Raw genomic sequence first — 18061 nt, 5'->3', positions numbered from 1 at the left:
TAAAGCCTCTGCCTTCGGCTCAGGTCGTGATCCCAGGGTCCTGGGATCGAGTCCCGCATCGGGCTCTCTGCTCGGCAGGGAGCCTGCTTCCTCCTCTCTCTGCCTGCCTCTCTGCCTCCTTGTGATTTCTGTCTATCAAATAAATAAATAACTCTTTTAAAAAAAAAATCTTTTTTTCTTTTTTTAGATTTTTATTTATTTATCAGAGAGAGAGGGAGAGAGCGAGCACAGGCAGACAGAATGGCAGACAGAGGCAGAGGGAGAAGCAGGCTCCCTGCTGAGCAAGGAGCCCAATGCGGGACTCGATCCCAGGACGCTGGGATCATGACCTGAGCCGAAGGCAGCTGCTTAACCAACTGAGCCACCCAGGCGTCCCTGTAATTAAAACCTTTTAAAATATATATATATTTAATACATCTAGCATACCAGGGGCCCCTGGGTGGCTCATTTGAAATAGCACTGGACTTTTGATTTCCGCTCAGGTCATGATCAAGTACCGTGTCTGGCTCCACATGCTCACCAGTCTGCTTGTCCCTCTCCTTCTTCTCCTCCCCCACTTGTGCTCTCACTTTGTCTCTCAAATAAATAAGTAAAATCTTAAAAAAATAAAAATACACCTAACTTACCAAACATCATGACTCAACCTGGCCCATTTTAGATGTGTTCAAAACACTTCCATTATCCTCCAGTTGGGCAAAATCATCTAACAAATAATATTTTTGTTATTTTTATATTTTATAATAAATTTTATAGTGTTTTAATCTTATTTTAGAATAAAGTGTTGAACATCTCGTGTAATTTATTGAACTCTGTACTAAAAGTATAAAATGGAATGTTTGTGTCGCTACAGGAAGGTTGTAAATGTGTCAGTTGTTTACCCTGTGATTGTGCGGCTGACAAAACCTGCCACTCACTGCCACTGCCCCAAATTCTGAAAGTGTATCTTAGGGCATACTGCTATCCTGGGAAAAGATAAAAACTCAGAATGTGAAGTACATTTTCTACTGAATGCGTATCACTTTCACGTAGTCATAAAGTAAAAAAAAATTATAAGTCAAGCTGTCGTAAGTTGAGGACTGCCTGTACTTGTGTTTTTGCTCATCCATATTTTCTAATTACTTTTCACTACAAACATATCATATGGCATGATAAAGACAATAATAAATTGTTAGTCCAGATGCAAATCAATCCTCACCCTGTTTATGATTTTCCTATTTCTCTCTTTCTGTAAACACCATCATCACTCCCTGTGGCAAGTTCTGATTGGGAAACAGAAACCACAATGGTTATTTGAACTGAGTTTAACATACAGAATTGTTAAGTAGTTGTAAATTTGTTAACTAGGTAACTGGAGGGATAAAAAGTGAGCTCTAAGATATCATGCAGGTGACAACTGCAGGAAACACGTACTACCCTTGGGACTGAGACAGCTAGAATTCTTAAAAACTTAGTAACTAGAGGGGAGAGCTCCCACTCCCACCCCCAGCCCCATGCAGACACTTGAGGAGGAGTCAGCTTCCAACTGATTCAGGTGTCTGGGAAGAAGGCAGGAGATAAAGCTAGTTTTTCCAAGTGTTGTTAAAATTTTATATTCAAACTTCTCATAAGGAGGAAGGATTTATTACTTTCAGGGTGAAAAATCCTGGCTGGAGAGATGCTTACATAATCAGCAAGCAAACAGGAAGCAAAGAATAAGGAGCCAGTTACTTTTTCGGTTTCAGTCTTCTGAGCTCCCTGTGGCGCCCCCTATTGGCAGAGCTCAACATAGACTCAACCGAGAAAGCAGAAATGCCATTGCAGAGTCCCAGGTCCACCATCATAAAACCATTATTGAAGGAAAGGGTTATTGCTCAGAAACAACAAATTAATAATGGGAACATTTTTTCTAGTTAACCGGGTTTCAGAGAATTTTGGTCTCTCCTTGTCAACCATGGGTGATGGATGATGGACATAACCCAGTCATTGCTTACAAAATAATTACTGCTTATTATAGTATGTCATGCTTCCCTAGGGGCTGAGAATACACAAATAAATAAGAGAGAGTCTTCACCTTCAAGGAGCTTGCAGTATGGTATAGGAGATAGAAAAGAAAGAAAATACATTATCGTTGTTACAAGTGAATCAGCTGAAAAAAGACTTAGCACAAAAGAGAACATGATAATTCTATCTGAGAGAGAAGCAAGGAGAAGACTTCCTGGAGAAAGTGACTGTGGTGGAGCTTAAAAGATGAATTGGAGTTAACCTATAGAAGGGGGGGATGAAAAAAAGTGTGTGACGAGGAATTGTAGAACCAGACTGACATAGCAGAGCCGTGGAAGCATGAACCATCATGGAATAGAAGGGAACTGTAGACAAGCATTTGATTATGACTGGAATATCAGATGGAATAGAAATTTGGAACAGGAAGCTGGAAGAGTAAGCACAGGCCAGTTGGGTGGCAAATCACTACCATTCTAAGTGGGATTATGTCTTAACACTTTTAAATGATCTTTAACATCTCATCCCCCAACACCAGAGTATCTACTCACTCCACGAAGCCGGATGATTCAACCTTCAATGGTATTTGGTAAATCACCTGTGTTCCCATTTCCTCTACCATCAATTGTAGTTCAGGATCTATCTTTATTCTCATGGGGTCTGTTGAGATGACCTCTTCACTGTGTGACTACCTGTTGGCATTCAATCACCATGTGACATACCTGTTCCCATTCAATGCAGCCTTCACGTGACTGCTGGATTTGTCTTCCCAAAAGCAGCTTTGGACGCCATTTCTATGATAACTTCATTTATATCATGTGTTATGTTTAACCTAGTGGATTTCCATGTGCATAATTTGATATAATTCTTACCAAAATGCTAGGACATCATACACTATAAGGTTATTAACTCCAGTTCACAAAGTGAAATGGAAACTGAGTGTACATGTGAGTTTTGCCCACTATCATCTATTCAAGTGGTTGTAGGCCTAGACCTACAACTTATCTACTCAGACTACAGGTGTTTTGGGTTTTATATTTAAATTAGTATTCTTAATTATTCTTCATAAATTGAGAGTGGCACTTTCATAATCTGAAATTGCTATGGGAAATGAACTGAGTTACAGGATTTTGCTTTGGTTGTGTGTGAAGACAAGTGCTAAGAATTGTTGCAGAAATACAGGAATAAGGAGTTTTGTTTTTTTATTTTTAAGATTGTACTACAGTAAGAAAACGTAAGTGTGAATCTTTTAAAATAGATGGTTGCTAATTTTAATACTTATTTTTGTTTTTTTCTTAGTGTTAAGCAGCCTTAAATTAATTCTAGTTGGAAAAGAGCGTTCATTATTGAAATATCTCCCAAGTGAGTTTAAGCATAGAATAACCATTTGGCTATTCAGAGAGAACTGAAAATGTGATTTCCCTAAACGCAGAAGGTTCAGGAGGAAACACTTCCAGTTAAATGAACAGTTGAAGCCTAAATCTTAAATAAATTGAGAATAATTGCCATCTACTTAACTTCTTCTGTTCAAAGTTCATCCAGACCTGAAGAGATTCTATTCTTTAATACCATAGATGGAGTATTTACCTCAATATAATGTAACTTTATTGAGTATTCAATAGTAACAAGAAGTACTTAACCAGGTTACATCTTTTAATTGTTTTGGTAGATAAACTTGAAGCTTACATAATATTTAATCTTTCACATAGCACAGATTTTTTAAAATTCGTGCTTTCAGGCAATTTTTAAAAGAATGTCACAACCACAGCTAGCCCTCAATGTGGAAATTCATGAGAGTTTAATAAAAATTAATTGAATTGTCATAGAAAGGTTGAAGCCAGACAAAACAGACAATTTTATTTCCCCATAGAAGTTTATGTTTGTTTGCTGTATTATGTTCCTTGCAAACACCTTTTAAAAACTCAGAGAGGAGTCCTTGGCTGTGAGCCCTGTGGTCCTCATTAGAATGGATCCCTCCCAATGACACACCTGGTACCTAGTATCTGCAGCAAGTACAAAGGCCAAACCCTGCAAACCGACACTGAGTGCAGAATCTGGCCCTCGCGTGGTAGCGAGGAATAATGAGGTGGGTTGCCGAAACTTAATTGCAGGTCACTGAGAGGTATCTAGGAAGCCTCTATGGTCTCCAGCGGGAGACTTATCATTGCTCATGCTTAGGTCATTGTGATTTATCAACTTGAGGATCATCAAATTCCCAAAGCCAGAGATTTTAAATATCCTGCCTTTTTGTGAGAGGTACTGTCATTTACTTTGCCTTAATAACCCTTTCCATTTTGATGGCTAATCTGATATGGCAGCATGTGACTATCCTGGCATCTGAAGAGCATGTTCATTAAATACTCCTAACGGCCTGGAAAATACTGCCTTATCCATCAGTCTCTCTCAACTACAGAGCAGAAGCTGAGTAGGAGAGGAGAGGGTCATCTCTTGGGTACATTCTTCCCCAACCTGGAATACTACCCTGGTAGGTAAAAAGAGTTAATAGAGATGAGGCAAAAATGCAGAGAAGTCATGGAATTACATGTCTTTTGGCCACTTCTTCAAAAAAAAAAAAAAATTACAGAATCTACAGGGCTCAGAGTCTGGGAATACAGAAATAGACCAACCATGATTCCTCAAGAGTTTTCCCTTCTGATTAGGTCTGCAGCTAACCAGATTTTTTTTTTTTTAATTTTTTTATTTGTGGGATTTTTGTTGTTGTTTTTGTTGTTGTTGTTGTTTTATCATGATTTTATATCCAGGTGAGCAAATAACTGTTCCAAATGAAACATCAGATATTGGAGCTATACTAACAACTGAGAAATCCATTTCTCTTGCTTAGATGTTTTATGTTCTATATATTGAGTATCAAATAGTATGCATGGGCCTTAGTTTTTATATCAGTCAAATCTACAGATGGGACTGAAGAATCCCTTCCTCAGGCTTCTGAGGATTTTTTGAGCGTAATGTAAATTTTATTAGGTCTTGGAGAAGACATCTAAAAGGAATTTGATTTTTGCCCTTTAAAGATCTTCTAGAGCAAATTCGTGTGATATAATTTATCATGTTATTTTCATTAATTTGCATGTAGCTTTATCTTCTCGACTCATCCTTGAATTCCTTTAGAGAAAGAATGCGTACTTCTGCTCCTGGTATAAAGTGTGGTGTATATTATAGTTTAAGCATAGAATAACCAGTAAAGGTTTGCTCAGTAAAGGTTTGTTGATGAACACAAGAAAAAACGGTCCTTACTTTGAAGGGTAATGGCTTAATTAAAGAAGAGAAAATTCAGATGAAGAGAAGATGCATGACAGGCAAGATGTGAATTCAAAACATTTTTTTTTTTTGAGAGTTTTTAATTTTTTATTTTTTATAAACATATATTTTTATCCCCAGGGGTACAGGTCTGTGAATCACCAGGTTTACACACTTCACAGCACTCACCAAATCACATACCCTCCCCAATGTCCATAATCCCACCCCCTTCTCCCAAACCCCCTCCCCCCGGCAACCCTCAGTTTGTTTCGTGAAATTAAGAGTCACTTATGGTTTGTCTCCCTCCCAATCCCATCTTGTTTCATTTATTCTTCTTCTACTCACTTAAGCCTCCATGTTGCATCACCACTTCCTCATATCAGGGAGATCATATGATAGTTGTCTTTCTCTGCTTGACTTATTTCGCTAAGCATGATACGCTCTAGTTCCATCCATGTTGTTGCAAATGGCAAGATTTCATTTCTTTTGATGGCTGCATAGTATTCCATTGTGTATATATACCACATCTTCTTGATCCATTCATCTGTTGATGGACATCTAGGTTCTTTCCATAGTTTGGCTATTGTGGACATTGCTGCTATAAACATTCGGGTGCATGTGTCCCTTTGGATCACTACATTTGTATCTTTAGGGTAAATACCCAATAGTGCAATTGCTGGGTCATAGGGCAGTTCTATTTTCAACATTTTGAGGAACCTCCATGCTGTTTTCCAGAGTGGCTGCACCAGCTTGCATTCCCACCAACAGTGTAGGAGGGTTCCCCTTTCTCCGCATCCTCGCCAGCATCTGTCATTTCCTGACTTGTTGATTTTAGCCATTCTGACTGGTGTGAGGTGATATCTCATTGTGGTTTTGATTTGTATTTCCCTGATGCCGAGTGATATGGAGCACTTTTTCATGTGTCTGTTCGCCATCTGGATGTCTTCTTTGCAGAAATGTCTGTTCATGTCTTCTGCCCATTTCTTGATTGGATTATTTGTTCTTTGGGTGTTGAGTTTGCTAAGTTCTTTATAGATTCTGGACACTAGTCCTTTATCTGATATGTCGTTTGCAAATATCTTCTCCCATTCTGTCAGTTGTCTTTTGATTTTGTTAACTGTTTCCTTTGCTGTGCAAAAGCTTTTGATCTTGATGAAATCCCAGTAGTTCATTTTTTCCCTTGCTTCCCTTGCCTTTTGCGTTGTTCCTAGGAAGATGTTGCTGCGGCAGAGGTCGAAGAGGTTGCTGCCCGTGTTCTCCTCAAGGATTTTGATGGATTCCTTTCGTACATTGAGGTCCTTCATCCATTTTGAGTCTATTTTTGTGTGTGGTGTAAGGGAATGGTCCAATTTCATTTTTCTGCATGTGGCTGTCCAATTTTCCCAGCACCATTTATTGAAAAGGCTGTCTTTTTTCCATTGGACATTCTTTCCTGCTTTGTCGAAGATTAGTTGACCATAGATTTGAGGGTCTATTTCTGGGCTCTCTATTCTGTTCCATTGATCTATGTGTCTGTTTTTGTGCCAGTACCATGCTGTCTTGATGATGACAGCTTTGTAATAGAGCTTGAAGTCCGGAATTGTGATGCCACCAACGTTGGCTTTCTTTTTCAATATCCCTTTGGCTATTCGAGGTCTTTTCTGGTTCCATATAGATTTTAGCATTATTTGTTCCATTTCTTTGAAAAAGATGGATGGTACTTTGATAGGAATTGCATTAAATGTGTAGATTGCTTTAGGTAGCATAGACATTTTCACAATATTTATTCTTCCAATCCAGGAGCATGGAACATTTTTCCATTTCTTTGTGTCTTCCTCAATTTCTTTCATGAGTACTTTATAGTTTTCTGAGTATAGATTCTGTGTCTCTTTGGTTAGGTTTATTCCTAGGTATCTTATGGTTTTGGATGCAATTGTAAATGGGATTGACTCCTTAATATCTCTTTCTTCTGTCTTGCTGTTGGTGTAGAGAAATGCAACTGATTTCTGTGCATTGATTTTATATCCTGACACTTTACTGAATTCCTGTATAAGTTCTAGCAGTTTTGGAGTGGAGTCTTTTGGGTTTTCCACATATAGTATCATATCATCTGCGAAGAGTGATAATTTGACTTCTTCTTTGCCGATTTGGATGCCTTTAATTTCCTTTTGTTGTCTGATTGCTGAGGCTAGGACCTCTAGTACGATGTTGAATAGCAGTAGTGATAATGGACATCCCTGCCGTGTTACTGACCTTAGCGGAAAAGCTTTCAGTTTTTCTCCATTGAGAATGATATTTGCGGTGGGTTTTTCATAGATGGCTTTGATGATATTGAGGTATGTGCCCTCTATCCCTACACTTTGAAGAGTTTTGATCAGGAAGGGATGTTGTACTTTGTCAAATGCTTTTTCAGCATCTATTGAGAGTATCATATGGTTCTTGTTCTTACTTTTATTGATGTGTTGTATCACATTGACTGATTTGCGGATGTTGAACCAACCTTGCAGCCCTGGAATAAATCCCACTTGGTCGTGGTGAATAATCTTTTTAATGTACTGTTGAATCCGATTGGCTAGTATTTTGTTGAGTATTTTCGCATCTGTGTTCATCAAGGATATCGGTCTATAGCTCTCTTTTTTGGTGGGATCCTTGTCTGGCTTTGGGATCAAGGTGATGCTGGCCTCATAAAATGAGTTTGGAAGTTTTCCTTCCATTTCTATTTTTTGGAACAGTTTCAGGAGAATAGGAATTAGTTCTTCTTTAAATGTTTGGTAGAATTCCCCCGGGAAGCCGTCTGGCCCTGGGCTTTTGTTTGTTTGGAGATTTTTAATGACTGTTTCAATCTCCTTACTGGTTATGGGTCTGTTCAGGCTTTCTATTTCTTCCTGGTTCAGTTGTGGTAGTTTATATGTTTCTAGGAATGCATCCATTTCTTCCAGATTGTCAAATTTATTGCCGTAGAGTTGCTCATAGTATGTTCTTATAATAGTTTGTATTTCTTTGGTGTTAGTTGTGATCTCTCCTCTTTCATTCATGATTTTATTTATTTGGGTCCTTTCTCTTTTCTTTTTGATAAGTCGGGCCAGGGGTTTATCAATTTTATTAATTCTTTCAAAGAACCAGCTCCTAGTTTCGTTGATTTGTTCTATTGTTTTTTTGGTTTCTATTTCATTGATTTCTGCTCTGATCTTTATGATTTCTCTTCTCCTGCTGGGCTTAGGGTTTCTTTCTTGTTCTTTCTCCAGCTCCTTTAGGTGTAGGGTTAGGTTGTGTACCTGAGACCTTTCTTGTTTCTTGAGAAAGGCTTGTACCGCTATATATTTTCCTCTCAGGACTGCCTTTGTTGTGTCCCACAGATTTTGAACCGTTGTATTTTCATTATCATTTGTTTCCATGATTTTTTTCAATTCTTCTTTAATTTCCCGGTTGACCCATTCATTCTTTAGAAGGATACTGTTTAGTCTCCATGTATTTGGGTTCTTTCCAAACTTCCTTTTGTGGTTGAGTTCTAGCTTTAGAGCATTGTGGTCTGAAAATATGCAGGGAATGATCCCAATCTTTTGATACCGGTTGAGTCCTGATTTAGGACCGAGGATGTGATCTATTCTGGAGAATGTTCCATGTGCACTAGAGAAGAATGTGTATTCTGTTGCTTTGGGATGAAATATTCTGAATATATCTGTGATGTCCATCTGGTCCAGTGTGTCATTTAAGGCCTTTATTTCCTTGCTGATCTTTTGCTTGGATGACCTGTCCATTTCAGTGAGGGGAGTGTTAAAGTCCCCTACTATTATTGTATGATTGTTGATGTGTTTCTTTGATTTTGTTATTAATTGGTTTATATAGTTGGCTGCTCCCACATTGGGGGCATAGATATTTAAAATTGTTAAATCTTCTTGTTGGACAGACCCTTTGAGTATGATATAGTGTCCTTCCTCATCTCTTATTATAGTCTTTGGCTTAAAATCTAATTGATCTGATATAAGGATTGCCACTCCTGCTTTCTTCTGATGTCCATTAGCATGGTAAATTCTTTTCCACCCCCTCACTTTAAATCTGGAGGTGTCTTCGGGCTTAAAATGTGTTTCTTGGAGGCAACATATAGATGGGTTTTGTTTTTTTATCCATTCTGATACCCTGTGTCTTTTGACAGGGGCATTTAGCCCATTCACATTCAGGGTAACTATTGAGAGATATGAATTTAGTGCCATTGTATTGCCTGTAAGGTGACTGTTACTGTATATGGTCTCTGTTCCTTTCTGATCTACCACTTGTAGGCTCTCTCTTTGCTTAGAGGACCCCTTTCAATATTTCCTGTAGAGCTGGTTTGGTGTTTGCAAATTCTTTCAGTTGTTGTTTGTCCTGGAAGCTTTTAATCTCTCCTTCTATTTTCAATGATAGCCTAGCTGGATATAGTATTCTTGGCTGCATGTTTTTCTCGTTTAGTGCTCTGAAAATATCATGCCAGCTCTTTCTGGCCTGCCAGGTCTCTGTGGATAAGTCAGCTGCCAATCTAATATTTTTACCATTGTATGTTACAGACTTCTTTTCCCGGGCTGCTTTCAGGATTTTCTCTTTGTCATTGAGACTTGTAAATTTTACTATTAGGTGACGGGGTGTGGGCCTATTCTTATTGATTTTGAGGGGCATTCTCTGAACCTCCTGAATTTTGATGCTCGTTCCCTTTGCCATATTGGGGAAATTCTCCCCAATAATTCTCTCCAGTATACCTTCTGCTCCCCTCTCACTTTCTTCTTCTTCTGGAATCCCAATTATTCTAATGTTGTTTCATCTTATGGTGTCACTTATCTCTCGAATTCTCCCCTCGTGGTCCAGTAGCTGTTTGTCCCTCTTTTGCTCAGCTTCTTTATTCTCTGTCATTTGGTCTTCTATATCACTAATTCTTTCTTCTGCCTCATTTATCCTAGCAGTTAGAGCCTCCATTTTTGATTGCACCTCATTAATAGCTTTTTTGATTTCACCTTGGTTAGATTTTAGTTCTTTTATTTCTCCAGAAAGGGCTTTTATATCTCTCGAGAGGGTTTCTCTAATATCTTCCATGCCTTTTTCGAGCCCGGCTAGAACCTTGAGAATTGTCATTCTGAACTCTAGATCTGACATATTACCGATGTCTGTATTGATTAGGTCCCTAGCCTTCGGTACTGCCTCTTGTTCTTTTTTTTGTGTTGAATTTTTACGTCTTGTCATTTTGTCCAGATAAGAGTAAATGAAGGGGCAAGTAAAATACTAAAAGGGTGGCAACAACCCCAGGAAAATATGCTTTAACCAAATTAGAAGAGATCCAAAATCGTGAGTGGGGAGAAAGGGGATAAAAAGAGGTTCAAAAAGGAAGAAAGAAAAAGGAAAAAAAAAAAGAAAAGAAAAGAAAAGAAAAGAATATTTTTAAAAAAAGAAAACACCTTTCAGAAAGTATCCTAGAAGCAGATGCAAAATAACATTGTGCAAGGTAAAAGAATTAGAACCGTGGGCTTCTCTTCATCATTCTTCTTCCTTCACGATGCTAGCCAGGGTTTTTTTCACACAAAGACCTTGTTGTTCTAGGAGCAGTAAGAGGGTCTCCCTCAATGTGTAAACACTTTTCAGGTCTCTGCATTCGTCATGTGTGCTAGTGTCATGTTGACCAATGAGAGTCATACGGCCAAGTTCAGAGTGAGTTTAGGAGACATTAGCAATAGACGTGGGTACAGGGAGATGAAACAATCGGAATACTTACTGCAGTCCAGCTACTACAGAAGGGTACGAATTCCCAATAATGTCAACTTCCAGTAATTCTATATAGTGTGATTTCCAGATGTGCAAAAAATAAAATTGTGCAATATAATTCATGTGCACATGCATACACTTCACATACATATAAACATACAAAGATCCAGAAATATTTTTTTAATCTATTTATTTATTTGACAGACAGAGATCACAAGTAGGCAGAGAGGCAGGCGGAGAGGGAGAAGGAAGCAGGCTCCCCGCTGAGCAGAGAGCCCGATGTGAGGCTCGATCCCAGGACCCTGGGATCATGACCTGAGCCAAAGGCAGAAGCTTTAACCCACTGAGCCACCCAGGTGCCCCCAGAAATATTTTTTAAATGTCTTAATAGTGCTTACATCTATGCTTCTGATTTTTTTAAGTTTCTAAATAATGTATGTGTTTCTATATACGACATAGGCAGGTGTTTTTAAGGAAAAATTTCTAAGGCAATACAATAAAATGTAATTATGGATGGTGCTGCACAGTTTGAATGTCTTTATTTCTTCTGTGTTTTCCATGTTTTCTAGGAAATATATACATTCTTTATGATTAGCCAAATATGTATTTTAAAAAACGCTCTTAAAAAATGATATTGACTCAGGTTTCTTGTGCCCTCTTCCTTCTGGTCTTCATTATGACACCGGAAAGGAGCAGTTGAATGGATAAATTCTTCTGAAAAGCAATTTCTTCCTCTATGTGCAAACCTTCCTTTGAAGTGTACAGCTGTCCCTGATTGCCTTCCTGGTCTCCTTTCAGACGTCCTGCTGGCATTGAAGACGAGTCCCTTTTGTTTGTCTGGACAGAAGGAGCCCTTGAATTCACCGATGCTTCGGATACTCTGATGCCTTTCACGCTCTACGAATACCGAGTCAGAGCCCACAACTCCAGGGGGTCAGTGGAGAGTCTGTGGTCATCAGCACGGACCCTGGAAGCCCCACCTCAGTATCTGCCAGCACCTTGGGCACAAGCCACCAGTGCTCATTCGGTTCTGCTGAACTGGACGAAGCCAGACTCTCCCAACGGCATAATCTCCCAATACCATGTGGTCTACCAAGAAAGACCCGATGATCCAACATTGAACGTCTCTACTGTGCATGCTTTCACCGTGACGGTAAGAACTTAGGAAAAGAGAGTAACAGATGCTTAAAGTATCTGGTTAATATGTTGAAATTTATTCTTTATCCAGCTTATCTTTTTTTTTTTTTTTCAGTTAGAACTTAAATACACTAAAATCTTTCACATGTGAAAAAGAGCAGTGTAGTCACAGGGAAGATATGGAACTGAGTATAAGGGACATTGGAGACCAGTTTCCAGGCCACGATTAATTTGTATTACCTCAAGCAAATAAGCGAACCTCTCTTTGTGTGATCCATTAAATGGGGATACTAAATATGTCTCTGTATCTCTCAGGGGGATGAAACATAGATAAAATTAGACAGATACGGATATAGATACAGATACAGATTTGGTACAGACACATATATAGATACAGATTCAGAACAGATATAGATATAGATAGATATGATATGATTGGCTCTTTGAGAAAAAAAGTTAAAATTTCTAGATCTATCTGGATGATATAAATATAGATATAGATATAGATATAGATACAGATATAGATATAGATATAGGTATAGATATCACATGCACCATAACTTATTTTCTTGGGTTGATCATCTCGCCCATAAAATAATTTAATTGAGTTCACTAGCATCTTCTGAGAGCTTTCTTTCCACCTGGTATGTGCTGATGTTCTATGGGAAATAGGGAAATAGGATGGTTCTTTTATCGGAGAGCTTTCTTTTTTATCATACGGCAGAGATGAGAATTGAACATGAGAAAAAAGTCAGAGAAGTAGTGCATGATAGGCTATAATATCCACCACATGGTGATTCAGGTCCCAAACTCTGCCCACCACCCACCAAGCCGTAAACCACAATATAAGAGAGAATATCAACTACCAAGAATTAGTCAAAAAATGCTCTGAGAGGTCAGCAGAAAACTCTCAAACTGAAGAGTCTTCATGGAAAAGATGAAACTTGTGGTCTTAGCAGTTAAATACATGCGATTTTTAAGATGTGGCAAAACCTTAAAAATAGACAGAATAAAGCATTTTTCAAAAAGCAGACCATGCTCCTGTGTTCCCAGTCTAGGCACCCAAATATACCTGAAGGTTATCTTATAGAGTATCAGCTTTATCAAAATATCTAAATAATACTGAGAAAACATATTGTAATAAAACTCTGAAAGAAACAGTTATAAATGAATAGTTTAAAGTATAGTATCTTCTCCCTCTCCTTATATTCAATTTTCTTCATATGACTAAAAAATAAGCAGCCTGTGAATTAAAGAGATAGTATTTGTCTTCATTTTATTTAGAATTCAGAACTGATACTTTATTTTTTATGTTATATTTAACTATCTTTCACATTACATCTTCCTAGAGCCTTTACTATAAGCATTAGAAGCAGTGTTCTTAAGTGCAGATCTTTTTTAGTTGATATGTGATCCATGGAGAAATCTATGACTTCTTACCACATTGTTGGACTTCGTGTTCTAAACTTCTACCTGAAAGCAACATCCTAAAAATTAAAGTAAAATACTAAAAAGCTCTTGACAGCTTTCTGAATGACACGCTTTAACTTAAATATATTTTTATTAAAGGCACTAATATTGCAATAATTAAACCTCTGATTTTAAAATATGGCTTTTAGAGGCCTGAGCCTAAACATTTAATTTCCTAAAACAATTCTACTGGAATTCTCGTATGGAATACCCTCTACATCATTCTTTCATAGCTAGTTTCATCTCACAACACAAGATTTAAAGTATACAATGAACTCTGTCTTGTATTAAATCTGCCGGGTTCTGTTTTTATCCCTCTGAAAAGTTACTAAAAGAGAGGAAGGCCTATTGCTCCAAGCTTTAAGCATCTTTAAGCACCTTTATCCGTGGGCCCAACACAGCCCCTACCTGGCAGCCCAGTGTTGCTATGCTCTTCCATTTTCCAAAGAGTAATCCTTGCGCAATGCTAAAGAGGATAGCCAGAATGATCAGCAAACAGTACTATTTCCACCCTATTTTATAATGTTTGCATCTGTGTGTGTGTGTGTGTACAGAATAACCCCCCCCCCCCCGATCTGGATCTCTGGCCCTGAGAATCCTGAGAAAAGATTTCATTAGGGTCGTTAGGAAAAGCCCAATTAGAGCTTGTTAAGCAATCAAGGACATCTCCCATAGACCAGTCGGACCAGTGTTCAGACATTGTGATTAGCAAGCCAGATTTCCAGGGCAGGACACCACTGTGACTCTTTATGGGCTGACATCTTTGAAAGAAAGAATCAGAAAAATAAACTATAGTCTTTGAGCTTCAGACATTCCTACATCCCAAGAGAACGTGTTTGAGCATTAAAAATAATAATAATAATAATAAATAAAGATATTTAAAGAAGGGGGTTCTACCATGTAATTCCAATTCCTTACCATCAGAGAAGAATTTTATTTTTAATCCTATCCAAATCCTTCCTCCTGTCACTTAAACCCATCCCTTCCTGTTCAGAACAGCATGACTTCTTTAAACCAGTGCAATGAACCTTCAGGGTCAAGAACAGATTATTGACAATTCAATCCAATTTGGCAAATGGTCATTGAGCACTATATTCAGTATGCCAATACTCAATACTACAGTCAGCTGTATTGTTGAAGGCTACCACGAGACTGGACCCTTGGGCAGAGCAGAGACTGAAGGGGAAGTTGAGTAATCAAGTCTGAGGCACACTTTATTACTTCTGGGCATTTCAGATTTCTAAGTTTCTTTGCTTCTGGGTTTCTGCTGCTCATGTACTAATGATTCCCTTTCAAATCGCTCTGAGTGTCTTCCTGGCTCTACTTAGTTTTTCTCTAATTCCTATACTAGTTAAACATCTTTACTGTCTTCTTCCCTGTCTGTGCCTGCCGTCCGAAATATTTCAAGCTTTTGTTTCACTGACCACTCTGGCTAGCATTCTCCAGAGCAACAGAACTACATTTTTAATTGGCAAGGCACAGGATCCATCCCCACAATTGAAGGATTACAGTTTAATCCACAGACTTGCAAGAGGTATCACTAAATAGTCTCATTGAGTCTCTTGTTTATTGGTATCCTAGCTCTGCATGAGGGGCCACCAATAAATTGCCCATGATGTAGTGCCATCACTGGCTTGTCCCAACGTCCCCCCAGAGTTGTTTATGGACAGGTGGACGTTGCTGGGAGAGCCACATAAAACAGGTGCAATGGATGCATGAATCCTCTTGATGGTGGCAATGGATGGAGAAATGGCAATGGGGGCCCTCCATGGGGTGGAGAGCATATGTGTTGGCAGGAGCAGCAGCAGCAGCAGTAGAGGCAGCAGGAGAGGAGAAATGCAAAGAGTGTGGGTTTTAATGTATCACCAGCTTCTCTCCCAATCTCATGAAAAGTTTCACATCCCTTTGGTCCCAAGTAGGTTCTTCTAAGGGGAAGAGAGAGACATTTAGATTCCTAGGGTCTCTTCAGACCAGTACTCCCCACTACTGAAAACAAGATTTAAGTAGAAGTCCTTAAATTCCCTTCCCAATTAGCTCTGTGATGAATTGTGCAGTGTCAGGAGAGAAACTGTATTTAGCCTTGCTTGGCATGCAAAAGTTCCATGGTGGTATTTACAGGGAACACTCCTGGCGAGGTTGGCGATACTGCTGCCACCATTCAGATTTGTTTGCTTTTTCTCACTGGCACCTGCCATCGCACTGGCAGAAATAACTTGGGATTTAAAGGCAAAGGTGGTTTACCTGTTAGTCTGTGCTCTCAGTATACCCCTGCTTATCCCACAGGGCTATGAAACATCAAGCCCAGATCATACATTTGCCCAGTACCCTGAAAGATAGATGGTACTTCACTTTCTGGGTAGAATCAAGCATACGGTGCTGAGGGGGTAAGCAAATTATATGGGTCACTAAAAGTTGGCTTCCAATCTGGAAATAAAATCCAGAATTACAAACTCTACTTCCTAGATTTTAGTTGCCAAACTCCCTTGCCCAAAGTCAAGGAAGACGTATTCAAAATTTTCTCTTGTGGTTGTCTCAGATCTCTTTACCACTAAGTAGATATGTGGAGGGACATGGGATGTTTCCGACTTGCCACATTGTGGAGAGTTTGTGAGTACCTTGTGATTCATTTGTTTTTAATCCTATTTTTATTTGGGTTTAACATTAATGTCAACTATTTTTACTCTTTACGTATGTTCTTAATTAATTTTAGCTCTTAAAATTTGATGGCTCTTGGCCTTTTCTCCCCTTATTTATAAGACAGTAGAAATGCACTAGGAGATCTACATATCTATAAGGACTCCTTTGGTGGTGACTGTCTTTCCAAAATGAAGAAAGATTTGGTGATAAGAACAATTACTGTACTTTTTATATCAGTTCTATTAGCTGAGATTTTCACATTTTATAATGTAACTATGTTACTCATTCTTTTTATTTTTTTTAAAGATTTTATTTATTTATTTGACAGACAGAGATCACAAGTAGGCAGAGAGGCAGGCAGAGAGAGAGGAGGAAGCAGGCTCCCCGCTGAGCAGAGAGCCCGATGTGAGGCTCGATCCCAGGACCTTGGGATCATGACCTGAGCCGAAGGCAGAGGCTTAACCCACTGAGCCACCCAGGTGCCCCTATTTTACTCATTATTTATGTAAGATTACAAAATAGAGAAGGGTAAGTGTCGCAAAAACGATGACCACTTATTGGTGCGATTCATGTTGTTGTATTGTAATGATGTCGGGTCTGACATTAACTTTTCATTCATTAGCCTTGCATTACCTTTATCCCATTTTTCTAATAAGATGGTACCAATCAAAGATCTGTATCAGGGATCCGTTTTGCGCTCAGTATTACTGGAGACACAAACCACGTAAGTCTTCTTGAACTTCATATAAGTACTTCTTAGAGAGAGCTTTGTTTTTCTCAAACCACTTTATTCCAACAAGCTTCCTCCAGGACTCCCTTGCTCAATCATCACTAATTTCCAGGACAGGTCCTATGGTTTTCCAGCCACATTCAGTGACAAGTACCAGCCCGGTTCTGGTAATCAGGATGCATTTCAAGTGTTAAAAAAAAAAAAAAAAAAAAAAAAAAAATCTAGTCTAAAGCCTGACTTGTGTTAAGTAATCTACCATAGAAAAGAAAGGATATTTTTATTTTGTTTATTTTCTTCCCTCCTTTTTAGTTCCCCAGGAACTGTGGGAGAAAAGAGAAAACTGGACAAAAAAGAGCAGAGCCTTAATCATGAATCTAGTTCTTCTCCATCTGCCAGTGCTTCCTGTGAGGTTATATGGAGATCCTGCATGGGGAAACTCCGTGTTTCACATTCCCTGAAGCAGGCAACGCACTCTCTGGCTAGTTTCTGGCACCATTACTGCCCCCAGAGCTTCACCCCACAGCCTCTTTTACATCTGCGGTCTTACCTCCTGAGCAGTCAGCGGATACTAGGTCATATCACACTGAAAAACTCATTCTTTTCTTGACATCCTCCAAGCCTGGGGAAAACTCATTCTACAAAATAAGGGAAGTACCAGATTGTTCAGCCCTATCTTCTGTATTTTACCTCCATGCTGAGAGAGACCCAGCCAGCTTCACAACTTCAGAATTCGTTGAATAAGAAGCAGGATGCAGCTTCTGTGCTGAGCCATGATCCCCAAATCTTGGGATCACACAGGAATCTAAGAAGATGCTTCTTCACACTCGTGGCTGCATCAGAATTACCCCGAGTCACTTCAGCTCAGTTACAATCTTCACGAAAAGAGTAGATTGTCTATCTCACTTTTCTTGCAGATGCCCTCAATTCCTTCAAGTTGTTCTCTTGGATATCCCTCCTGTGTCTTGAGAGAGGGGCATGCTGTATCCGCATTTCTTCTCCCCAAGTAGTAGGGGAATAACCTGGCCAAGTTTCTCTACCAAATTCTCTTCAAGAACCTGGATCTTCTCTTATCTAAGTTGTCTTATATAGATCTTCAGAGGAAGGTTGGCTGGAAGGTATGAGGTTGATTCTTTCTGGAAGTTCTGCAGAGGT

The 18061-nt window shown here is 39.0% G+C and overlaps 1 protein-coding gene across 1 annotated transcript in view; it reads left to right on the top strand.

Annotated features, from left to right (window-relative positions):
• The window catches only part of USH2A (usherin), a 704505-nt gene that overhangs the window by 601359 nt on the left and 85085 nt on the right, over positions 1 to 18061 (top strand). The window contains exon 60 of the mRNA XM_059145262.1: positions 11734 to 12088. Coding sequence (XP_059001245.1) covers positions 11734 to 12088 — 355 coding nt within the window. The remainder of the gene's footprint in view (positions 1 to 11733; positions 12089 to 18061) is intronic.

This window comes from Mustela lutreola, chromosome 14, assembly GCF_030435805.1.
Source record: "Mustela lutreola isolate mMusLut2 chromosome 14, mMusLut2.pri, whole genome shotgun sequence".
NCBI classification, from domain to species: domain Eukaryota; kingdom Metazoa; phylum Chordata; class Mammalia; order Carnivora; family Mustelidae; genus Mustela; species Mustela lutreola.
The sequence above is the reverse complement of the archived record's forward strand: the minus strand, read 5'-3'. Positions and strand labels throughout refer to the sequence as shown.